The sequence below is a fragment of the Scyliorhinus canicula genome, chromosome 3 (genome assembly GCF_902713615.1).
Source record: "Scyliorhinus canicula chromosome 3, sScyCan1.1, whole genome shotgun sequence".
In the NCBI taxonomy this organism is placed as follows: domain Eukaryota; kingdom Metazoa; phylum Chordata; class Chondrichthyes; order Carcharhiniformes; family Scyliorhinidae; genus Scyliorhinus; species Scyliorhinus canicula.
In genome coordinates, this window is record NC_052148.1 from 210250396 (window position 1) to 210276582 (window position 26187).

The window sequence follows — 26187 nt, forward strand, 5'->3', positions numbered from 1 at the left end:
TTTTTGGTACCTAGCATTCAGGTGGCGCGTGAATGGGAACGGCTATACAAGTTAAATTTGGCCCGATTAGTAGACCAAATGAAGGACGATTTCCGAAGGTGGGACGTGCTCCTGTTGTCACTAGCTGGGAGGGTGCAGACAGTGAAAATGACGGTCCTCCCAAGATTCCTGTTTGTGTTTCAGTGTCTCCCCATCTTTATTCTGTAGTCCTTCTTTAAACGGGGTCAATAAGGTGAACACTGGCTTTGTATGGGCAGGTAAGACCCCGCGAGTAAAAAAAAAAAGTGGATGCTGGAGTGGGGCCGAGGGGAGGGCGGGCTGGCATTCCCGAACTTTAGTAATTATTACTGGGCTGCGAATATAGCCATGATTAGGAAGTGGGTGGTGGGGGGAGGGTTGGTGTGTGGGAGCGTGTTGAGGCGGCTTCATGCAAGGGCACTAGTTTGGGGGCATTGGTAACGGCGCCTCTGCTGTTCCCACCAGCACGGTACTCCACCAGCCCCGTGGTGGTGGCAGCCCTGAGGGTCTGGGGACAATGGAGGAGACGTGGGAGCGGAGGGAGCATCGGTCTGTTCTCCAATCTATAATAATCACCGGTTTGTCCCGGGAAGGATGGATGGAGGGTTTTGGCGATGGCAGACAGCAGGGATTGAGAGGATGGGGGTTATGTTTATAGAGGGGAGCTTTTCTAGCCTGAGGGAGCTGGAGGAGAAATTTGAACTGACCAGAGGAAATGAGTTTAGGTACCTGCAGGCGCGGTACTTCCTACACAGGCAGGTCTCAACCTTCCCGCTCCTGCCACCAAGGGGGATACAGGACAGGGTAGTTTCCAGAGTGTGGGTGGGAGAAGGGAGGATTTCTGACAATTACAAGGAGCTTATGGGGTCAGAGGAGACGCAGACAGAGGAGCTGAAACACAAGTGGGAATAGGAGTTAGGAGGAGAGATAGAGGATGGTCTCTGGGCGGACGCGTTGAGTAGAGTCAACGCGTCCACATCATGTGTCAGGCTCAGCCTGATACAATTCAAGGTCGTTCACCGGGCTCACATGACAGTGGCCCGGATGAGCAGGTTCTTTGGGATAGAAGATATGCAAGGTGTGCCGGAGGGTCAGCGAACCATGTCCATATGTTCTGGGCATGCCCGAAGCTTAGGGGATTCTGGCAGGGGTTTGTGGATGTCATGTCCAAAGTGTTGAAAACAAGGGTGGCACTGAGTCCAGAGGTGGTGATTTTTGGGGTGTCGGAAGATCCGGGATTCCAGGAGGAGAAAGAGGCAGACGTTCTAGCCTTTGATTCCCTGGTAGCCCAGGACGGATACTATTAGCTTGGAGGGACTCAAAGCCCCTGATGACGGAGATCTGGCTCAGTGACATGGCTAGCTTTCCCTGTTTGGAGAAATTCAAGTTCGCCTTGAGAGGGTCAATGTTAGGGTTCGCCCGGTGGTGGCAGCCGTTCGTCGACTTCTTTGGGGAAAATTAACCATCAACAGAAAGGGGGGGGTTGGGGTTTAGCTTAGTTTAGAGTAGGGGGTTAGTAAAGGTGGGACCTGTAAGGGAGGAGGACGGCTTTTGCACTATGTTTATATTTTCATGCATATTGTTTATTCAGTTGTTGTCATAAAACCATAAATACCTCAATAAAATGTTTATAAAATAATAAATATTGTGTTAAAATATCAAGACCACCTCATTGTTCAGGCCAGAGAAATTGATTTTTTTTTGAAACTGTGAGAGAGATGTTCAGCAAATAAATAGTTAGGTTTCATTGGTTGAATAGCCCAATTTTGCCAGCAGAAGGCGTTGCTCATTTTCAGAGCCATGTCACCAATTGCTGAAGGTGTCAAACAGGCAACCGGTAGCAGACTGCAAACTCTGTTCTTAAATAATATTGTGGAGCCTGCTGCTCGTGCTCTGGAAAACAGTTTTACATTTACCTTTCTGGTGCCTCTTTATTTGTACAATCCAACATAGCTGGTGGAGCATGAACAGAATGTCCCATCAAAATTGTGAATGTACATCATAGGATCCTGATTTGCAGATGGAAAAGGATCCAATTCCTGAAAGTGACAGGCACTCTGCCTAGTGGAAGGCCTCTTTGCTGATTACAGTGGTCAGGAGGCCAGTCTAAATGGGATGTGTGCCATTTTGAATGTTCCACTTGGCGCATGTTAAGATTTCGGAATCTTCATCCTCTAAAAGTTGATTGAGCACAAAACACAAGTCCCATTCTTCAGCCACTGTCAGATAATTAGCAGAGATTTTCCCATGATAGCTTGCAAGTTTATTCAGTGAATAAGTGAACTGCATATTTGGAAGAGATGCATGCTCAATACTCAGTTTGCGTTGAGCTGTTGGATCTCAATAATGATCACTGTTGGCTTCCGTGCAGCTGGAGTCGGGAAGAGAAAATCAGCCAGGACTCTGACTCCCGAGCAATAGCTACTGATTCCTGCTGCAAAGTCACATGTAAGGATATGCATGAGGAAATCAAACTTGGACATGATGTTCCTTCAGTTGAGTTACCTACTGACTGTCACTGTGCCCTCACTTCCTTTTTTTAAGTGGCTGCACTTTTAAAATTCGGGAGTGGGATTCTCCGCTGCCCAATGACGATATCTTAATCAGCAATCAGGCAGAGAATCGATTCCGACGTCGGTATTGGGGCTGGCGCCGGTTTGTTGCCGGTTTGCGATTCTCTGCCCCCTCTGAAATTGCATCATCGTGATGCGCGGCGTGCGCAGTGGCAATGCCATTGGCGCCTCATCGGCCGGCCCACTCGCGATGCTGTCCCCCGATGGGCCGGGTTCCCGCCGGTGCTGGACACGTGCTCACACAAAACGTGATCCCGGCGTGGCGGCTGCGCACTGTGTCCAGCCACGCCACACTCGGCTGGGAACCGTGCCACTGGCCGGGGGGGCTTCTGCGAGGGATGGGGGGGACTGGTGGGGGTTGGCCAGGGGGTGGGCTGTGGGGTCACGGATGATGGGTTGGGTCTGCGCACGGCTGGTGCCATGTTGTACGGTGCAACCGCTGCAGGTCGTCAGCTGTGCGTATGTGCGACCTGGGACCCAGCCATTATCCGGCCGTATTTGAAGCGGGAGGTGGGAGTTTTGGTTGGCGCCAGTGCTAGCCCCTTACCAGTACCGGAATCGGTGAAGGGCTCACGCCGATTTTTTTCGCGTAAACCTCCCCCGGATTCTTCGTTCGAGCTGGGACTTAGCCGCAGGAACAGAGAATCTCGCCCCTGATCTTTACCTTCACAATTGTGACCTGGACTTTCAAGATGGTCTCCAATTAGCCCATACACCTGATTTCATATGGCATAAAGCTGTTGATGATCCACCCAATCCACCCTGTTGCTGAGAGGCTGGACCTCCAATCGTTAGGTCACTCTGTTCCCACCGCTATCCCTACTCCTCTTACATTTTCATGCGATAAGTACAATTATGGATTTTGGACTCTTGGAGATGACCGGTTCGGGGGTGGGCAGTCACTTAACCCTGCCCCTCCCAGTTCAGTTCAGTGTGCCAACTTCGAAACATGAGACCAGTATGTTCAGATATTAGAATGTGTTGATGGGAGAGGGAACCTGCCCAAACTTCTTCAATGTCCATTTGAGGCCAATAGACCTGCTCCTGTAGCCACAGTATTTATATGGCTGGACCAGTTCTGTTTCTGGTCAATAGTAACTCTAAGGTTTCATGGGTCCCTGGGTCTGGTTTGACGTGCCATCAGAACCACAATATGAAAGAGGAGATGGTGACATGGTGGCAAGTAATCTACATTGGACGCATGAGGCTGAAGGTAGCACTGAGGAGAGAAATGTGAGATGGCCCTCACGGTGTGAACCCCAGAATTGAGGCACTGAAAAGGTGGGATTCAAAGTACACCAAAATAAATCCATAAAATACAGAAAGATCTGGTTACAATCTGGCAATTCTCGTCATATCGGAAACCAGAAAGGACAGTTAACTGAAATGTAAGCCCTTTTTGAATCACTCCTTCTTTGGTTTAAGCCGGGATCGTAAGGCCTTGTTGCGCCCGACTGGGAGATGCAATGAGTTCGGTAAATCTCGCGAGAGGCCCTCACATGATTTACGATGTTCGGGATGCCTCACGATATCCAACGAGATCTCCCAAGGCATCTTGATCTGAATCTCACCCATAATTGGCGGGATTCAGATTTGCATATTCAAGTGTACAGTTAAGCTCATTTAAATATGTTTGTGCTGGAGCTACCCAAGGCGTGGAATCGAATGCCTGTGCCTTAGAGACCCTGCCGTGGCGCTGTTTAGCACCGGTTTCCACAAATGTAGACCAGGCATAACAGCACTTGTGGGGGGGAGGGGGGGCGGGAAGGAAGACCCCCAGATGGTCGGGCTCTGGCAGGGTAATACCCTCGTACCCCTGATGCCACCTGGGCACCCTGGCACTGGCACTGTCAGTCTGGGCAGGGGCACCGCTAGGTTTCCAGAATGGCAGTGCCAAGGTGCCCGGGTGCCAGTTTGTCCATGCTGAGGTTCAGAATCGGGTAAGGGGGGGGGGTCTGAGGACCCTCTAATTGGTAAGTTGGGGTGTTGGGGGGGGGGGGGGGGGGGGGGGTGTCCAGAAGCTCTGGTAGGGTGAATGAGAGATGGCACTCCCCTGATTGTTAAGTTGGGGTGTTGGAAGGGGATCCAGAAGCCGCGGTGGGGGGGTTGAGCGATGGCACCCCCCCAATGGGTAAGTTGGGGTGTTGGGGGGCCCGGAGGCCGCAGTGGGGGGTTGAGAGATGGCACCCCCCCACACCTAATGGGTACTTTGGGGTGTTGGGGGGCCCGGAGGCCGCGCTGGGGGGTTGAGAGATGGCACCCCTCCACACCTAATGGGTACGTTGGGGTGTTGGGGGGGCCCGGAGGCCATGGTGGGGGTTGAGAGATGGCACCCCAATATATGAAGCTAAGTGAGGTCTTGACGGGACTTTCCTTGTCGAGGCCTGGAAAAGAAACAGGGTACCATTTAATATCTGGATCGTTCTCGGCGCTGCAGGCACTGGGAAACACCCCGTTAAATGTGCCCAAAATGGGACTTTTGTTTGTCAAATCAGGCTCTTAGTGTTTATCTTTCCTCTCACTCCCGGTTCGGGTGTTTCTCTATATCAATGGTGTTCTATAAATGAAAGCTTTTGTTACTGATAGAACTGACTAGATCTGCACTAAGATGTTAATCTTGTCTTTTCCCTTTATGTAAGTTTATGAGCCTACTGCTTATTTGTAGCACATGGGGCCCTCATTGACTACTGCCCTCTGCGCAGGCTGTACTTCCACTTTCTGGATGAGCAGCAACCTCGGCTATCTCAGCCACTCATCTTTTAAATCGGATCCTCTCCTTTTTTTTAAAGTTTAGAGTACTCAATTCATTTTTTCTAATTAAGGGGCAATTTAGTGTGGCCAATCCACCTAACCTGCACATCTTTTGGGATGTGGGGGCGAAACCCACGCAAGCACGGGGAGAATGTACAAACTCCACACAGACAGTGACCCAGAGCCGGGATCGAACCTGGGACCTCGGCGCTGTGAGGCAACAGGGCTAACCCACTGTACCACCATGCTGCCAATCAGATCCTCTCCTGACTTTGTCCCACCTCCTTCTCATGTTTGCTGTCACTAATTAATTGGTGAATGTGACTTCTGGCCAATTAAGGACTTTACGAAACAAAATTTGTACCAAGTCTGCATTTCCACTTCACCATGGGGTCAGGATCCACAGGTCAATTCAATGTCTGGATTCCAACCCCGGGACTTAAATCAGAACAACGTTAGCATTGGAATTCGAGAATTGAAATTAGGGGTGAAATTGGGGAGCATTTTTTCAGACAAATGCTAGTGGAAAACTGAAACGTATTTCCCAAAAGAGTCTGTAGACATTCGTTTAATTGAAATGGTCAAGACTGAAATTGATGGGTCTTTGTTATTTATGAAGTCTTACACCAGGTTAGGCTCGCAACACCAGGTTAAAGTCCAACAGGTATATTTGAAATCACAAACTTTCAGAGCGCAGCTCCTTCATCAGATTTATCTAGGTCCCCGAAGCAAAGGTTGGTGAATGGCATTGAGGTACAAAAAACTGAGTGGGGAAAGCGACTTGAAGAGCTGAATGGCTGACCCATATTGTTAGGCTCCTATGTACATGACTGACTTTGCTTGAGGTGGACAGATGCCCTTAGAATGGCACAAACAATTTCAAATGTAAGGTCAAAGACTGAAGCAAAATATTTCCAGCAAAATATTTGGCCCTTCCAGTGCTCTTATGCAGGGGTTATTTTTGGGAATGTGCTAGAGGTACTGTGGGCGCGATTCTCCGCACTCCCGACGGTGCGGAGAATAGCGTGGCTCGTAAAATTTTACGGCCACGCTGTTCCGACGCCCTCCCGATATTCTCCCCCCCCCCCCACGCCCGACTCCCGATACGAATCGCTGCCGCCGTTTTTTACGGCCGGCAGCGATTCTCAGCTGATGGATGGGCCGAGTTCCCAGCCCTTTACGGCTGTTTTTACGAACGGCAAACACACCTGGTCTGGCCGTTCGTAAAAACGGCCGTAAACTGTTGATTTTTAAAACCATGGCACCGATTGGCACGGCAGTACCACGGCCGTGCCAAGGGTGCCATGGGCCCGCGATCGGTGGGCACCGATCGCGGGCAGCAGGCCCGATGTCCGTGCACTCTTTGTCCTTCCGCCGCCCCGCAGTATCCATTCGCGGGGCGGCTGAGGGGCATCCCGGCCCGCGCATGCGCGGGTTTCGCGCAAATGCGCGATGACGTCATCCGCGCATGCGTGGGTTGGAGTCTTCCAATCCGCGCTTACGCGGCTGACGTCATATGACGCGTCAGCCGGCGCTAACTCTGGCAAGCGGGCTTAACGAAATTCGTTAAGCCCGCGATGCCGGAGTTTACGGCGTCGGGATGCTAGCCCCGACCGGGGACCAGAATCGGTTCCCGGTCGGGAAGGGGGGGGGGGGGGCTGGCGTCAAACCCGCCCGAATTTGACGCCAGCCTTATGATTTCTCCCCATATGGGAGAATCGCGCCCTGTGGATTTTCCAATCCTGCCTAGATATGGACTGATGCTCCATTTATATTGCAGAGCCACCTCCTGAACTGGTTCTCTAGTTCTGACTGCTGGCCCTGACAAAATTGTCCATTTACATTGTCATTAAGTTTTTATAGCACCTGGACCCACAATAAAATACATGTAAGCTTGCATATTTAAAAACAATAAATTTAGAGTACCCGATTATTTTTTTTCCAATTAAGGGACAATTTAGTGTGGCCAATCCACCTACCCTACAGATCTTTAGGTTGTGGGGGTTGAAACCCATGCAGACACGGGGAGAATTCGCAAACTCCACACGGACAGTGACCTAGGGCCGGGATTCGAACCCGGGTCCTCGGCGCCTTAGGCAGCAGTGCTAACCACTGTGCCACCATGCTGCCCTATAAGCTTGCATACATGTACTTGTTTTAAAATCATTAAGAGCAGTTATTTTACTGGAGCTGTGTACCTCTCCCAGCCGCTGTGGCTCGCTTCACAATAATGAAATTGTTCTACTGGATTGTACAAATCAGACAGAAACACTTCGATTAACTCTTGCAATTTTGCTACAAATTCTGGGGATGCTGATGGCAAACCAGTAATAAATGTTTGCTATAAGAATGTGGAGCTCCAAATAGTGAACTTGGATTGTGCCCATAGGTCTCAATGTTATTGCGGCAGTAAAAGCTGAATATCAGTTCCAATGTGAAGAGTATAGAGGCTAGCATTCCTGATTAGCAATGTTCCTGGTTTTCCAGTCAAAACTGAAAATGGCTGTTGGGTGAGAATGGGAATGAAGTTTCTGAAAATCTGCCCCTAGATTCTGCCTCTGTGCCAGAACCTCATGCAAAGAGTTCATTCTTGATAGTTAGCCTTGATGACGGGCATCACGTTGCTATCTCTTTATGCAATGATATGAAATTATGGCACAGTGCCCCCGGCGCAGATCCGTACGCACCAGTTAAATCGTGGGAGAGTCCAAAATTAGGATCCGCGTGGATCACTTTGCGATCTAACCGGCCCGCTCTCATTGGCGGGGTTTCGGATCCCACCTAGATATGGCGAGATGACAATTGAGACCAAATAAGGAGCAACCTCATTAACGAGACGGAAGCCTGATCTAACGGCGACCCAGGAGCTAATAGGCTGCCCAGCGAGAAGTCACGTGGGCACCGTTTAGCACTGCTGTTTCAAAACGGGAACCTAGCGCAATGGCTGCTGAGAGGATTAGAGGAGGTGAGTAGCCATCTTCATTTTCAGGAATGCAGCCCAGGGGCACTGGAGCTTCTGCTGCTGGGGGACGTCCCCAGGGGCGGATGGGTTTGGTTGCGAGGCTGGGTGCAATCGGTCGGGGGTTGCCCTTAGGGTGGGGGGGGGGGGGAGGGAAGGTTGAGTGAGGGGCTCAGTAGCTGCAGGTCCCAAAGGCCATTCTCTAATATTGTGTATACCCATAACAGGGGCAACTATAGCTTTTGCTGTCTGTCCCACTAAACACTTCCAAGACAGAGCCCTGTTTGTGGTTATATGGTGAAGGTCACTTTAACTCCCTCTGATTGTGAGCAGCCTCTGGCTGCACAGCGGAAAGCTATTGCCAATAAGGAATTGGCATTGGTAGTTGTATGAGCACTTCACAGCTGCAGGCTGTGTTTGCTGCTGTGAAGTGCTGGTGTCTGCTGTTGCTGTTTCCTTCTTTTTCTGTTGCTGGAAAGAGGAACAGTGTTTTCTAAGATACCTGAGTCCTGGAACATTGGGCTCAGGGGGATGTTTGAGTCCAGAAGGCAATCCGGTTTGAAGCAAGAAGATGCCGCGGGATCTGGTGTGCAACATTATTCCAAATGGGCCACCTGCTAACGCCTTGAAGAAATGCTGATGCTTTTGTTGCTGGTGTGGTTAGTGCTGCATGTAACTGGCACATCACTGTGGGTTAAACACACTGGAAGAAGTGTCAGACCAGACCAGGCTAAGGAAGGGCTGGATTAGCCAGGTCTTCCACTCGGACTTGGACTCGAAGTCCAGAGGGGTGGCAATCATGATCAACAAGCGCGTGCAATTTGAGGCAGAGGGCATATCTGCAGACAGGGGGGGCAGATACCTGATGGTACGGGGCAGACTGGAGGGGAGAAGGGTGGTGCTGGTGAATATATATGCCCCGAACTGGGATGACGTGGACTTTATTAAAAGAGTGCTGGGGAAGATCCCGGACTTGGATTCTCGCAAGCTAATAATGGGAGGGGACTTTAACATGGTCCTTGACCCGACTTTGGATCGGTCGGGTCCCAGAACGGGTAGACTCTCAGCAATGGCAAGGGAGCTGAAAGGGTTTATGGGGCAAATGGGGGCAGTGGACCCCTGGAGAGAGGGACAGCCAACAGGAAGGGGCTACTCGTTTTACTCGCACGTCCATAAAGTATATTCCAGGATAGATTTCTTTGTAATAAGCAGGGACTGTATGGGGGAGGTAAAGAACACGGAATACTCAGCAATTACCATTTCAGACCATGCCCCGCATTGGGTGGACCTGCAGTTCGGGGGAGCGAGTTATCAACGCCCGCAATGGAGGCTAGATGTGGGACTGCTGTCGGAGGAGGGGATCTGCGAGAGGCTTCGGAAATGTATAAAAAATTACCTGCAGGTGAATGACACTGGGGAGGTCTCAGCGGCGACCGTGTGGGAGGCGCTAAAGGCAGTAGTTCGGGGGGAGCTGATTTCAATTGGGGCCCACAAAGCCAAGGCAGACCGGGCAGAGATGGATAGATTGGTCAGGGAAATGGGCCGGATAGATGAAGAGCACGCGGAGTCCCCGGGGGAGGTTTTACTCAGGGAAAGGCGGAGGCTACAGGCGGAACTGGGGGCACTATCCACGAGCAGGGCCGTGGAACAGCTTAGGAAGGCGAGGGGAGTGGTGTACGAGTATGGGGAAAAGGCTAGCAGGCTGTTAGCGCAGCAACTCAGGAGGAGGGAGGCGGCCAGGGAAATAGGTAGAGTGAGGGACGAGGGGGGGCGCAAAGTGGAGGATCCGGCAGAATTGAATAGGGTATTCCGGGACTTCTATCGTAAGCTGTATACTTCGGAGCCGCCGGAAGAACCGGAGGGGATGAAAAGGTTTCTGGACGGGTTAACATTCCCAACAGTTGGGGGGGGCAAGTGGAAGAGCTGGGCGCCCCGATTAGAGTAGAGGAGGTATTGGGGGGCCTAAAGGCCATGCAATCGGGGAAGTCCCCGGGGCCGGATGGATACCCAGTAGAGTTTTATAGGAAGTTCTCTGAGCTGGTGGGCCCGGTCTTGGCGAGGGTTTTCAATGAGGCAAGGGACAGAGGGACCCTGCCGCCGACAATGTCACAAGCCAACATATCTCTGATATTGAAGCGGGGTAAAGACCCGGAGGTGTGCGGGTCCTACAGGCCAATCTCCCTGATTAATGTAGACGCCAAGCTCCTGGCAAAGGTACTGGCGGGGAGAATGGAGGACTGTGTACCGGAGGTGATTGGGGAGGATCAAACTGGGTTCGTTAAAGGTCGGCAGCTGGCGGCCAATCTGAGGAGATTGCTCAACGTGATAATGATGCCCCCGGCGGGTAGAGATGTGGAGGTAGTGGTGGCAATGGACGCCGAGAAGGCCTTTGACCGGGTAGAGTGGGACTATCTATGGGAGGTGCTCGGACGGTTTGGGTTCGGGGAGGGATTGGTGGATTGGATCAAATTATTATATCAGGCCCCGAGGGCCAGCGTCAGGACTAACAGAGAAGTGTCGGAGTACTTTAGGTTGTACCGAGGGACCAGGCAGGGCTGCCCGCTCTCCCCGCTGCTGTTTGCGCTGGCCATAGAGCCGCTGGCGATGGCGCTGAGAGCCGCAGAGGGTTGGAAGGGGATGGTGAGGGGCGGGGTTGAACACAGGGTTTCTCTTTATGCAGACGACCTGCTCCTGTACGTGTCGGACCCAGTGGCCGGGATGGGAACTATACTGGGAATGCTGAGGGAGTTCGGCCAGTTCTCAGGATACAAATTAAATACGGTCAAGAGTGAAATGTTTGTGGTCCAGGCAAGGGGCCAGGAGAATAGATTGAGAGGGCTACCGTTTAGGCTGGTTGAGGAAAATTTCCGGTATTTGGGAATCCAGGTGGCACGAGACTGGGGCAGGCTGCATAAGTTAAATTTGGCCAGGGTGGTGGAGCAAATGAAGGGAGAGTTTCGGAGATGGGATGCACTCCCGCTGTCGCTGGCAGGGAGGGTGCAGACTGTAAAGATGACAATCCTCCCTCGATTTTTGTTTATTTTTCAGTGCCTCCCGATCTTTATCCCACAGTCCTTCTTCAAAAGAGTTAACGGGCTGATCATGAGCTTTGTCTGGGCGGGAAAGTCTCCGCGGGTAAAGAAGGCGATGTTGGAGAGGAACCGCAGCGAGGGAGGGCTGGCTTTGCCGAGTCTGGTCAATTATTACTGGGCGGCCAACATCGCTATGATAAGGAAGTGGATGGTGGGTACGGGGTCTATTTGGGAGCGGGTGGAGGCGGCTTCGTGCAGGGGCTCCAGTTTGGAAGCCCTGGTCACGGCTCCTCTACCGCTGCCGCCGGCCAAGTACACCACCAGCCCGGTAGTGGTGGCGACCCTGCGGATATGGGGCCAGTGGAGGAGGCATGTGGGGGAGATGGGGGCGTCTGTCTGGGCGCCAATCTGCGACAACCATCGGTTTGCCCCCGGCAGTATGGATGGGGGGGTTCCGAGTATGGCGGCGAGCAGGGGCGGGAAGGGTGGGTGATATTGTTCCTGGAAGGGAGCTTCGCGAGTTTGAGGAGCTTGGAGGAGAAATTTGGGGTGGTAAGGGGAAATGATTTTAGATACCTACAGTTGCGGGACTTTGTTCGTAGACAGGTCCCATCTTTCCCGCGCCTCCCGCCAATGGGGATCCTAGACAGACTAGTCTCTGGGAGGGATGAAGGGGAGGGTAGAGTCTCGGGTATTTATAAGGTGCTCATGAGGGAGGAAGGGTCCCAGACAGAGGAACTGAAACTTAAATGGGAGGAGGAGCTAGGCGGGGAAATGGAGGATGGGCTGTGGGCAGAGGCCCTGAGTAGGGTAAACTCGACCGCGACATGTGCTAGGCTCGGGCTGATCCAATTTAAGGTCGTTCACCGGGCCCATATGACGGTGGCTCGGATGAGCAAATTTTTCGGGATAGAGGACAAATGCGCTAGGTGTGCGGGAGGACCAGCGAACCATGTTCACATGTTTTGGGCATGCCCTGAGCTGAGGGGGTACTGGGAGGGATTTGCGGGGGTCATGTCCCAGGTGCTAAAAACAAGGGTGGTGATGAGCCCAGGGGTGGCAATTTTTGGGGTTTCGGAAGACCCGGGCGTCCAGGGGGAGAAAGAGGCCGATGTGCTGGCCTTTGCTTCCCTGATAGCCCGGCGACGAATACTATTGGCGTGGAGGGACTCAAAGCCCCCGAAGACGGAGTGGTGGCTAGCGGACATGTCGAGTTTCCTGGGGATGGAAAAAATCAAGTTCGCCTTGAGGGGTTCTGTGCAGGGGTTCACCCGGAGGTGGCAACCATTTATTGACTTCTTTGCGGGAGAGTGAGCGTCAGCAGGGGGGGGGGGGGGGGGGGGTTAGAGTAGAGTAGGAGGGAAAATATGGCGGGTAGTACCGATGGGAGGGGAGCGGGCTTGTGCAATATGTTACGGTGGAAGTATTGAAAGAACGTGGATGTTTGCACATTTTTGCCTTTTTTGCTTCCTTTCTGATGATGTCTGTAACTGTTTATAAAGCCAAAAACTACCTCAATAAAATTGTTTATTAAAAAAAAAACACACTGGAAGTCAAGGATGTTCAACTGCACCTGGAGTGCCAGTGGAATATGTGGATGCCAGGATTTGGTGAGATTAGGCTGTGGTGGGAGGGCCTGCACAACTGCAACTTCTGGACGGAGAATGGCACTGATATGTGGAACAAGTAACACATTGATGGACAGATCATTTCTATGACATGATAACACATTCTCAGGTTTATCCTCCGTTTCTGTTGAGGCGTCTGCGAGGGGTGTTATCGTTGTTTTGTGAAAATTAAATGGTCTAGCTTTGTATTTGAACCAATATGGAACAATGACGTTTCCTTGTTGTTTTATGGTTAGTGTGATATGTGGACTGTTCCGTAGTTGATTTTCAAATCATTGCTCCTGTTGACTATATAATGAACAAAATATTCTCAAGTTCATCCTCGTGGGTACACGTTCCATGTCTCAGACGTGTTTAATTGCACAGTATTCCAATCAAATTGAGGCCTGGACACTTTGCCTAAATCCTGGAAGTGTCAACATCACAGAGGCAACACCCAAACAATCAAACATCCAAGAGCAGGGATATCCCTGAAACTAGAGGGTGAGTGTGTAGATCGGGGGAGAGTACCTGAGCACGGTCCCCGAGTGTTCCTGGCAGGGCTCTGGAGACCAGGGGCTCCTTATGTGTAGGGCAGAATCCTCCAGCACAACTGGCTCAGTGGATGGCACTCTGAGAGAAGGCGGGACATGTAAGAGTGGGCTCGGCTTGGGGATTTGAGGGTCCTGGGTTGCAAGCTCCAACTGATTGTTGGTCTCTCTCCTTCTCCAATTCCGTACAGCAACCAAGATGGAAGGTGGTATTGACCCTGCAGCAGCAGCCCTCGTGGTGCTGGTGGTCGCGTAGGTGGCAGATACCAGAGATGGCAGCAGCAGCAATGGCAGCACAGTGGAACAGTGGTTAGCATTGCTGCATCACAGTACCAGGGACCCGGATCGATTCTGACTTCGGGTGACTGTCTGTGTGGAGTTTGCACTTTCTCCCCGTGTCTGCGTAAGTTTCCCCTGCGTGCTCTGGTTTCCTCCCATTGTCCAGGATGGGCAGGTTAGATGGATTGGCCATGCTAAATTGGCCCTTAGTGTCCAAAGGTTAGGTGGGGCTATAGGGTTGCAGGGGAGTGGACCAAGGTGGGGAGCTCTTTCAGTTGGTTGGTGCAGACTCAAGGGCCCAAATGACCTCCTTCTGCATGTAGGGATTCTATGATTCTAGGCGACACTCCAGGTGCAGGGGACTGCTGCACACCCTGCAGATTTGGCCACTCATCAGGTCGGAGAGGACCCAGAGGGGTTCGCTGGCGACAGCCAAAGGTGTACAGGCATTGTTTGTTGTTCGAGGAGATGCCAGACAGCATGTGCTGCAGGAACCTCCATCTCAACAAGGGGACAGTGTGGCACCTGTGCCAGTCCTTGTGGACTTGGCATCCTGTAGAGGAGTCGGACACTGTGGCTGTGATGGTTATCACAGTCCTGATCTTTTATGCAACAGGTTCATTCCAAGGCTTGAGTGGGGACTAGAGTGGCATTTCACAAGCTACAGCCCACAAGTGCATCCGTGAAGTCATGGATGCCCTGTATGCCTGGACAGCTGACTATATAAACTTTAAGCTGGACTAAGTCCACCAAGATGTTGGGGCAGCAGGATTATCTGCCATTGTTGGGATTCCCAGGTCGAGAGCTAATTGATGTCATTCTAGTCGCCTTGTGCCCACCGGGGCAGCGGGGAGTGCCCTTCATTGACAGGAAGGGGTTCCACTAGCTTTCCAGGGAGTGTGTATGACAGCTACATCCTGTGACACTTGGAAATTCCCGGCGTCTTCGAGGACTACACCAGGATGGCGGGTTTGTTCTTGGGGATAAGGGGTACCCACTGAGGTCCTGGCTGATGACACCACTGCAGATGCTGGAGACCGAGGTGAAGACCAGACATAGAGAGACCCACGTTGCCACACGTGCTGTCATTGAATGGTAATCGGGATGCTCAAAATGTGGTTCTGATGCTTGGACCGCTCCAGTGGTGCACTGCAGTACACCCCCCAGAGGATCCCTTGCTTTGTGGTAGTCTGCTGTGCCCTCCACAACCTAGCACAACAGCGGGGTGACATGCTGGAGGAGGAGGAACATGCAGCCTCATCTGAGGAGGAGCCAAATGAAGATGGGAAGGAGGTTCAGCTCGGGGAGAACCACAGGAACAGGCAAAGGAAGGAGGACAGGCCGTGGTGAGGATCTGGCATTCCCGGAGGGTCAGGGAGCTCTCATCCTTCCCACTTCTCATACGACAATGCTTTGTCCGTCCGCTCATCCCTCCATCTTCCCAATCCCTCTTTCCTCTTTCCTTCCTTCCTCCCAATACCTCCTTCGTGCCATCCCCCATTCCCCTTAATCCCTTCTTCCCCCATTCCTCCTTCCCCCTCTCGTACCCCCATGCCCCCGATTTCCGTGACATTCCCACACGTGCCCCCTTCCCGACTACCCTCTTCCAGCTTGCCAGGATCTGTGTAACATCACTCCAGTATTCTGTGCCTGTGTCGGCACCATCGGCGGTTCAATGTACAAGGCAGGAGAGTGATGATCAACTGCTGTGAAGAAAGCTCTGGTTCTCCTCAGTCGATGCCAAAGTTTGACTTCTGTCTTTCTGCTGACAACGCGCGCACACCCATCACCTACACTTGGGTCTGCATCAGGACTCTTGCTGTGGGACCACTAGGCGCAGGGGCATGGGGTGGGGGGAGAAGAGGGTAACAGGGGAATGGAGGTGTGGGCCGGCCCCCTGTGAAGAATAACGTGACAGAGGCTTCACATGTACAAGGTGTAACGTGTTTTTTAAAAAATTTAGAGTACCCAATTAATTTTAATCCAATTAAGGGCCAATCTAGCGTGGCCAATCCACCTAGCCTGCACATATTTGGGTTGTGGGGGGGAAACCCACGCAAACATGGGGAGAATGTGTAAACTCCACACAAACAGTGACCCAGAGCCGGGATCGAACCTGGGACCTCGGCGCCGTGAGGCAGCAGGGCTAACCCACTGAGCCACCGTGCTGCCCGTGTAAATGTTTTAATTGTGTACATTTAAATCACTCATTGGTCCTTGCTACAGTTGGTGCCCCCCCCCCCCCCCCCCCCCCCCCCCCCCCGTGCCCACTCAGTGATCCTCAATTTTCTTACTGATGTCACTGGCAGTGCCGTACCAACCTGTTCTTCCCGCTGACCTTGAGACGTTCTTGTTTCAGGAGTGGGGGGGGGGAGATTCGGGTGAGGTGGAGACTGGTAGAAGGCACCATGTCGGCCTCCAGTGCACTCTCTCCTCCCGGATGGTGCATGTAGGGCTCTGGGGGTCTCCTTGGGATGGATGGGCAGTGGAGTGAGCTACAGAGGCCTCTGCATCTTCCGGCTCAGTAGGCTGGCACCTGCCCATTGTCCGCACCATGGTTTTGATGCCCTCAGCGATGTACCTCCATGACTGGGACATGCTCTGGAGAGCCTGGGCCATATACACATACATCTGGGACATGTTCCTCAGTGACTGAATCATGCTGTTGAGCCCTCAGCCATGGTCGACACAGACTGAACCATGCCTTGGACACCACCACTCATAATGGTGACCTCATGCCGCAGGCTTTCCACTGCAGTCGCCACCCTAGCAGGGTTGGCTCGGTGCCACGCATTGTTGGCGCCATCTCCTGTGCCCATAGCCTTTGGGATTCCTCCAATCGGCTATGCACTTTCCGGAGTGTCTCTGACATCCCCTCCTGAATCTCACGGCCATGTCCTAGCATCTGCATTAGCTCCGGGACAACCTTGCCCAGAGGCTTGACAGGTGACTGGGACTTATCTCAGTCCTGGGATCCAGCAGACCACCGACTGATGATGTTCCTGCTTCTCCCTAAGGTGCATCAGCAACTGTGTGGTGTTCACAAGATTGTGCTCCAGAAGCCTGGCAACTAATGTTGAACATCAAGGTGTGTGTAACTGCGCTGGTGGAGGGTGGGGATGACAGCTGTGATGCATCAATGGTTGTCTCCTTGGAGCTCTCCCCTGAGGTGTTCTCTTGGGAGGTGGGGGGGGATGATTCTGGATGGCCCGGAAACATCAGGTGGAGATCCTGTGAGACAATGGGCATGTGGGGGAAGGATAATTTTGTCTGACATGATCAACTCTCTTGAGGCAGGTCATCTGGGTGAATGGGCAGTGGATCCTCACCTCTGCAGCACAGGACAGCCTAGATGTTAGTGACTGTTCTCTCCTTGGCCAACCTCGCAATCACTAGAGCCCATCCCTCATGGGGAGTGAGGACTCTGATGTCCAGAACCTTGGCCCTTTCCGCTTATTATAAGTTTATAAAATTCTTAGGGGTATAGATAGGGTGAACAGTTGGAGGCTTTTTCCCAGGACAGAAATGACAATTACAAGGGGGCACAAGTTCAAGGTGAGGGGGGAAAGGTTCAGTGGAGATGTGCAGGGGAAGGTTTTTACACAGAGGGTGGCGGTGGCCTGGAATGCACTGCCAAGTGAGGTGGTTGAGGCAGATACATTAGTGACCTTTAAGACTTATCTGCAGGATAGAGGCGGGCTGGCGCTGCCCAACCTTTTGGGGTACTATTGGGCGGCCAATGTGTCAATGGTGCGTAAATGGGTGATGGAGGGGGGAGGGGCGGCGTGGAAAAGAATGGAGATGGCGTCATGTAGAGGTACGAGCCTAGGTGCCATGGTAACGGCGCCGTTGCCGCTCTCCCCAAAGAGGTTTACCACGAGCCCGGTGGTGGCGGCGACCCTAAGAATCTGGGGACAGTGGAGACGGCATGGGGGGGAAACAGGGGGCTCGATGGAGGCTCCATTGGGTGGCAATCATCGGTTCATCCCAGGGAACAGGGATGGGGGATTTAGGGGGTGGCAAAGGGTGGCATCAGTAAATTGAGGGATCTGTTTATTGGCGGGAGGTTTGCGGGCCTGGGGGAACTGGAAGATAAATTTGGGCTTCCCCAAGGGAACATGTTGAGATACTTGCAGGTAAAGGCGTTTGCTAGGCGACAGGTAGAGGGATTCCCTTTGCTGCCCTCGCGGCGGACGATGGACAGAGTGCTTTCGGGGGTGTGGGTCGGAGAGGGGAAGGTGTCTGACATCTATAAGGTAATGCAGGAGGTGGAGGAGTCGACAGTGGAGGAGCTGAAGGCTAAATGGGAGGAGGAACTCGGGGAGCAGATAGAGAACGGGACTTGGGCGGATGCCTTGTCAACTCTTCCTCCTCATGTGCGAGGCTTAGTCTCATCCAATTTAAGGTGCTGCACCGGGCCCACATGTCCGGGACTAGGATGAGTAGGTTCTTTGGGGGTGAGGACAGGTGCACCAGATGTTCGGGGAGTCCAGCGAACCACGCCCATATGTTCTGGGCATGCCCGGCACTGGAAGAATTCTGGAAGGGGGTGGCGGGGACGGTGTCGAGGGTGGTTGGATCTAGGGTAAAACCAGGGTGGGGACTCGCAATTTCTGGAGTTGCGGTAGAGCCGGGAGTGCAGGAGGCGAAAGAGGCCGGTGTCCTGGCCTTTGCGTCCCTAGTAGCCCGACGAAGGATCTTGCTGCAGTGGAAGTATGCGAGGCCCCGAAGTGTGGAGACCTGTATCAGTGACGTGGCGGGATTTATAAAATTGGAAAGGGTCAAATTTGCCCTGAGAGGATCAATACAAGGGTTCTATAAACGATGGCAGCCTTTTCTGGACTTCCTGGCTCAGAGATAGGTATCTTTGTCAATAGCAGCAGCAACCCGGGGAGGGTGGGGGGGTGTTCCTTATTGTAGTTTCTATTATGTAACTTAATATTGTGTTAATTTGTTAATATGCTGTGTTGTTCATGGAGGTGGGGCGAATGTTTATGATTGCTAATATTATTGTTATTTTTGGTATTTTATTATGGTTTGTTGTTGTATAAATTCAAAATTTTTCAATAAAAATTATTAAAAAAAAAAAGACTTATCTGCATACGCACATGAACAGACGGGGTATAGACGAATACAGCCAGTTGGTCTCGATAGGACACCTGATCGGCGCAGGCGAAGGGCCTGTTCCTGTGCTGTATTGTCCTTTGTTCTTCTCCTGTGGAGACAGAGAGGGGGCATTGTGAGCTGCATGCTTGATGCTTGTTGGGGGTTGGTGCGGCAGTGGTCAGGAGCATGGCAACCCTGTGGAGGTTGTTGGTCTTCTTCGTGCACTGGACTGCAGTCCTCCTGGTCACGCTGCCCAAACTGATGGCTGCTGCCACTGCTTCCCAGTTGGCATTGGCAACCCTGTTGCTGGTCCTCCGACTCCCTCGGGGGAGCAGGGTGTCCCATCTCGCATCCATGGCGTCCAGCAACCTGGCCAGATTGGTACCCCCAAAGCGTGGAGCAGATCCACGTGGTGCCATGGTTGTGTGCTGCCTAGGGGGCTGTTTTGGAGGGAGCAGTTTATGTGCAACACCCCCTCATTAGCATGGAGTTGCCATGCTTGGTCCAGACATATCAGCTGGCGAGACAGCCAGTTCTATCATGAAGCTCGTGGTGGATCATTTCCAGCACTAAGTCACGTTAAATACAGGCTGTGGTCTAGCCGGCTCGGCAGATGGGAAGCACCTGGAAAGTCGCACATCATGTCCCCATTAAATCGCACCCATTGTCTTTGAATAGAGGACATTGTACAGGATTGTTTATTGCTAATATTAGCAGTTATTATGTTCGTCATTAAGGCTGCTCTGGGTGTTTTGTACTGACATTATGCTTTAATCTTCCCCATCTTTCTCCGACCTCTCTCCTTCCTTCCTCGCTGTTCCATTTCTTGATCCACCTTCATGATAGTAATATGCTACTGGAAGTGTGTGTGTGTGCTATTTCCACTACCAACATTAGATTGGCCTAGATTTTACCAAAATAACAGCAGTGTTCGTGTGTGTGCCATTATTAATGTGTGCCAAGGAAAAGACCGCTCATGATGGACATTGCTCAGAATAGTTATCGGCTCACACTTTCAGCAACTTGCAGGGCAAAGTAATTTTGAGCTGAAGGATGATGAAAAAGGTCTAACCAACGGGGCACAGAACAAGATGCTGCCCTCCTGAAAAATTTGGGCCAACTGTAATGTAAAGGAAATTAATTGTAGCCCTTCAAAAGCTTTCAGATCTAGGTTTTCAGGTTAGAGACATCAAATCACAGATCTCTTCCTATTGATCGCCAGCGAGGTTGCTGGTTAACAGAATTCTGAGGTTTTTGGTTTCCACTTAAGCGCTGGCACCGTATGCCTTCCATGTTGTACTTGAAAGGTTTGTCAGAATTTGGGAGATTATAGTACTTATTTCGCTTTCCGGAGTGTTCACATTTAGAAATGAAGATAATGATAGCGCTGCCTTCCACCTTATTTCATCGTGTAACCCGACACACAGCTTGCAACAGGCTGCAATTGAAACTGGCAATGGTTTGAATTTTGACGAACTTCTTCCACGAGCTTCAGCAGAAAGATTTTTGTACTCTTGTTAACACTGTAGGGTCAATGGATTCTGAGATCACAGCAACAATTGAACTACTGTGCGTGCATTTGTGCATCTGCAGCTTTTGCAAGTTGAATTCAAGTGCTGTTCTTGCGAGTGACTATCCTGGTGTTTGGGCCGGTAATGTGAAAATCATATGGCTGGGTTGTATGAACAGACGAAATAAAATGGGAGAACAAATGGCAAGTGGTTCACAGTGGCAGCTATTTATCTTTGCTGTCAGGGCATTCAGAGTCAGGGAATGGGACCATCATGATGGATAGTGTTCTCTGCCATAAGAAGCATATTTACTGCCCCACTTCCAAAAATAGGCCTAAAATATGAAGGAAGTATTATAGAGTGAGTGCTGCACTGGCAGAGGTGTTGTCTTTCATACGGTATTTGAACCAAGGATCCTCAGGTGAATATAAAAGATTCCGTCTCAGTATTTCAGAGATAATTTAGAAGGGTTATCCTTGGTATCCTGGCCAATATTAATGCCTCAATCAACATTGCATAAACATTATCACGTTATCAAATTGCGAGGGATTGTTGTGCGGAATTGGGTGTCACATATTCTCTGTTGCAACGTGACTACATTTCAAAAAGTAAAGTGCTTTTACAAGGCCCCATTGTCATGAAAGGTGTTATAAAATGCAATTTGTTTTAGATTTTAATAGACAATGTTGCTGCCCCGTCCTGCTTCCCCATAGACATAGGCCGGGATTCACCATTCCAAATTCGCCCCACTACACCTGCCAGCGAGATCGGGGAATTTGGCACTTAGCTGAAATTCCACTCGCTACAGCAGGAACAGAGAATCCCGCCGGCGTGAACAAACGGAGAATCCCACCCATGGACATTTTGGTGTGTCAGAGCCAAAAGATGTGTTTGCATGAAATTACCTCCACTGATTTTGCATTGCAATCTACATCACAATACAACATTTTCATGAGCAACTTTAAGCACAACGTCAATCTAAAAATAGAAGATACAGGCAGTCCTCGACGTTACGATGTTGTAGTTATGATGAACGGCACTTATAACATTTATAAATTGACAACCTGTTTTGAATTTACAATGTCGGTTTTGACTTCATGACGCCAAACCAATGCAGAAATTCAAAGATTTATACGAGTGTATCGATGTTCTGTGTCACCTTTCTCTCTGACTCAAGATACTCAGTTGTTGTTCTGACGCATTTTTACTTGTTGAATCTTTGTGTTTCCAAACATCAAAATATATATTTTATAATAATTTATTGCTATATTACTTAAAAAAAATACATTTATTGAGTACAGAATTCTAGATTATTTTGGTGAAAATAGGGTATCAGGCCATGGTCCAGGAACGAATCCCCGATTTATTACACCGTTCTTATGGGACATTTCGAATTAAGGCGCGGTTTTCAGGCAGAAGTCCAAGGACTGACTGTAATGATTTTTTAAAATACAGAGATGAAGGGCGGGATCTGCTGGCTGCATTTCGCCGGGATGAGACGCGGCCCATGGATCCCAGGAGAGGCCTCCCCTGGGATTCTGATAGTTGTTATGCCTCGTGAGATCTAATCAGATCTCACGGGATATCACATTCTGTGTCCCGCCCACAAAAGGCCAGTCTCTTATGGCAAAGTGAGTTGAAGAACCCAGGCAATCGGAGCCCCCCCCCCCCCCCCCCCCCCCGTATGTAATTGCACTTGTAGGACATTTCTATTATTCACTTTTTATAAAAAGCATACATTTGGTTGCAGTAAAGTGAATTCAGATAAAGATAAAAGAAATTCAACCGCAGTGCTTGGATGAGATGATACAATTTCTCAATTATTGCTCTGATTCCTCTAGGCAGCCAGCGGGCAATGTTCAAACAGGCAATGCGACACTGGGAGAAACACACATGTGTTACTTTCATCGAAAGAGCAGATGAAGAAAGTTACATTGTCTTCACATACAGGCCATGTGGGTAAGCAAATGCTGCTTTTTTTTGTCAACAATTTGAATTTATTAATAGGCTGGACAAACTTGCATTAAGGTGCAAATTCATTGCGTTCTGTAACGTTAACCCAGAGCATTATTTAAGCTGCTTAAAAGAAGGCCAGAAACTACAGAGTTTTCTTTGTGACAAATGGCTGAAATCTGTTCAGCAAGCATCAATTAGCCATTCTTCTTGGGATTTTCTCAGCTATAATTCCATTGCTACCACTTATTCCTTTCTGTATAGCTGAAAGGAAATATTTTTGGCAAGCTAAATGCTGCTATGATTTACAGTCAGCCATTTGTTGTTCTTTGCCTGACACCATTGATCAAAAAGAGAGCATGAAATATAATTAATCACTATTGCAAATAGACTTGAATTTAAACTGCCACATGCACCTACACTGATTACATGGGTCATGGGACACAATTGCAGACTGGTATCATATGGATGGATATAAGCTTCACACTTAATAGGGATAACCTTTTCTGTACTGTGCTTGTCAGGTGTAACTTTAAGGCATTTTAAGCATTATACATAACTAGGTCTCAAAGAGGGATTTGAGAAAATGAATAATTCAAATCTAAATCATAAATCACTTCCATTGTGCATAAACTGGAAGTTAGAAAACTTGAAGTTGATACCCTTGTAAATGTTAAAGTGAAACGTGGTCACCTGAGGTTTGTGCTCCTCAACGTTTTCTCTCTCTCTTTCTCACATGCTTCATTTTGCTTAGCTTCATCTGGGGATGGAAGACTAATTATTTGGAGGAACCACCTCCTGTTTGTACAATTGATGAATTCAGTCAATTACACATGAACACGTTGCAGAGCAAGTTTTTTTTCTGGGCAGGTACCTTGGGCTTGTGAATACTGCAGCAACATCTGTTTGAGAAATCTCTGGGAGATAGTTCTTTCCTCAATACCTGTTTCCACATGGACACAATTAACTTTGCATTTCAACTCCTACATGTGATTCCAGGAATTATTGTTCAGGAGAAATAATGATGCGAGGTGTTTCCCTGCTAGTATTCTCTGCAGACTTGTGGGATTGTTACAGATCGCTGAAGCACAGCTGCATCATCTTAGCGTTTCTGATGAATGGAGGCCTGTCCTAATGATTTTGTAACTCCTATTGCAATGTTTTTAAAAATTAAATTTAGTGTACCCAATTCATTTTTTCCAATTAAGGGGTAATTTAGCATGACCAATCCACCTACCCTGCATATCTTTGGGTTGTTGGGGTGAAACCCAGGCAAACATGAGGAGAATGTGCAAACTCCACACGGACAGTGACCCAGAGCCGGGATCGGACCTGGGTCTTAAGCGCCGTGAGGCAGCAGTGCTAATCACTGTGCCACTGTGCTGCTCTCCTATTGCAATGATGAGGCACTGTGGCATGGAGTGGGGTATCAGCACCAAATCCAATGATCCGCATGATTCTCTACTATACAAAGCTACGAGAAGAAGAGGGGCTTGTTCTGAAGCCTGGTAAACAGCTAGAAAGAGGTCACAGATGTCTAGAAACGATACTGTGGTTTACCACTGTATGAATACCTTAATGTGTTAATGTGTTGATAAAAGTTTTCTCTTTAAAACTCCAGCAGAAGAATTAGCATTTTTATTTCAAATGAATTAAAATTTTTGTTTAAAACGATAGAGAAAGGGACATTAGGCAAATGTGTTAAGCATTCATAGGCTAGTATCTTAAACGTGATTTGACCATCTGCCAGCTGAATAATACGATCAATCTATACATTTTTGACTCTTTTCTGTACTCCTGAAGACACCTACCTTGACTAGATTTTGGTTGCATGATGCCAACAAACTATAGCTTGACAAACTTAACATACTTTATGTTGCTCACTCGGCAGTCAGTGCTGCAGGCAATTTTGCAATTGGTGCATTGTTGCCAAACGTGAACCTACCCTCACCTGATGTACAAATACAGGCAAATCTTCCACAGGGTAGATTTACATTGTGAGTAGGAGAAGGACCCATGGGACACAATTTAACCACCGCGTTGTGCCTGGCGTGGATCTGGGCGTGCCGGTTACATAACAGGAAGGCCAAAATTAAGTTTCAAACTGGGCGCGAATCAGCTTTGCTATCTAACCAGCCCGCTCCGGATGGCGACTTCCGAATCATGCCCAAATATGGCGTGCATGTCATTAACCACAATTTGCATTCATTTCCATCTCATTAGCGAGATTGAAGTGGAATGTAATGGCCTCCCAGGAATTAACCAACTCCCCAGTCAGAAATCACGCAGGTGGCATATAGAACTTCTTTTTAAAAATGTGAAGCTAGTGCAGTGTGTGCTGAGGGTAACTGAGGAGGTGAGAGTAGTCATTGCCATTTTGGGGCATGCAGCTAAAGGCATCGGAGCTGCTGCCCCACTGCTTGGGGTGGGGGGGGGGGGGGGGGCACTCAGTGGACTGCGGTTGGTCAGGGACTGAGAAGCCTCAAGCTTCACAGCTGAATGCTATTGCTAATAAGGAATTGGCCTTGTTAGTTGTCAGAGCACTTGCAGTGCCCCTATCAGGAGCAGTCCCTTTTGATTTGTCCCTACATTTGTTTACTTTGTTCAATTGATTGAGCTTCTGAAGAGCTCAAGTGGCTTCTCGTGGGTACAGGTGCCATATCCAAGACATTGATTATTTCATCGCGTTTCAATCAAACTTTGAAGTCTAAACACTTTGCCTGAACTCCAGACGCACCAGTACCATAGAGACAGCAGTCAACAATCAAACACTCAAAATCTGGGCAACAACACTGGAATATCCTTGTGACAAAAGGGGGAGTGTGTGGATCAGGGGAGGACACGTGAGCATGGTCTCCTTAATGTTCCCGGCAGTGGTCTGGGGTCTAGGGGCTCCTACTGTGGGTAAGCGTGCAGAGCGAGGTTCTCCAGCACAACCTGCTTGCTGGATGACACTCTGAGAAAAGGTGGGACACACAAGGGTGGGAGAGGCTGGAAGGATTTTGGGGTCCTGGGGTGGAAACCGGAACTGATTGTCAGTCTAACTCCTTCCCCAATTCCGTATAGATACCAAAGTGAATGGTGCTGTTGGTTCCACAGAGCATGCCCTCACTCTGCTGGTGACAGCCCAGGTGGCCAGATGCCGGAGAAGGCAGCAGCATCGCGCAGGCTGGAGGTGGCACACCATGTGCAGGGGGCCACATCACACCCAGAAGACCTGGCTGCTCATCAGGCCAAGGAGGAACCCAGAGGAGGGTGCCAGAGATGGCCCAAGGTGTACAGGCGCCATTGGTCTTTCAAGGAGATGACACACAGCATGTGCCGCAGGAGACTCCATCTCAATGAAGAGACAGTGCAGCACCTGTGCCATGCCGTTGTGGACTTGGCACCCCATGAAGGAGGAGGATACCCACTCCCAATGGCTGTGAAGGTCACCACAGCCAGAGCCTTTAGGCAACTAGTTCATTCCAGGGCTCGAGCAGGATCTTGTGTTGCATTTCATAAACTGCAGCCCACAAGTGCATCTGTTATGTCAAGGATGCCCGATATGCATCAGATTATATTAACTTTGAGCTGGACCAAGCTCACCAAGATGCCTGGCAACAGGGTTCTCCACCATCAATGGGATGCTCCAGGTCCAAGGGGTAATTCATGGTACACATGGTACACATGTTGCCTTGCGCGTACTGGGCATCAGCGAGTGCCGTTCATTATCAGGAGGGGGTTCCACTCCCTGAATGTTCAGCTGGTGTGCGACCACCACCTCTGGATCATGCAGGTTTGTGGATGCTTCCCAGGGGACGTACATGACAGTTACATCCTGGGATACTCTGGGATCCCTGGCGTC

At 50.2% G+C, this 26187-nt stretch overlaps 1 protein-coding gene across 3 annotated transcripts in view; it reads left to right on the plus strand.

The window, feature by feature from the left end:
• LOC119963269 (tolloid-like protein 1) overlaps positions 1 to 26187 on the plus strand; it is a 484046-nt gene that overhangs the window by 200270 nt on the left and 257589 nt on the right. For all 3 annotated transcript variants that reach the window (XM_038792118.1, XM_038792119.1, XM_038792120.1), the window contains one exon: positions 22229 to 22346. In XM_038792118.1, the coding sequence (XP_038648046.1) occupies positions 22229 to 22346 (118 nt within the window). The remainder of the gene's footprint in view (positions 1 to 22228; positions 22347 to 26187) is intronic.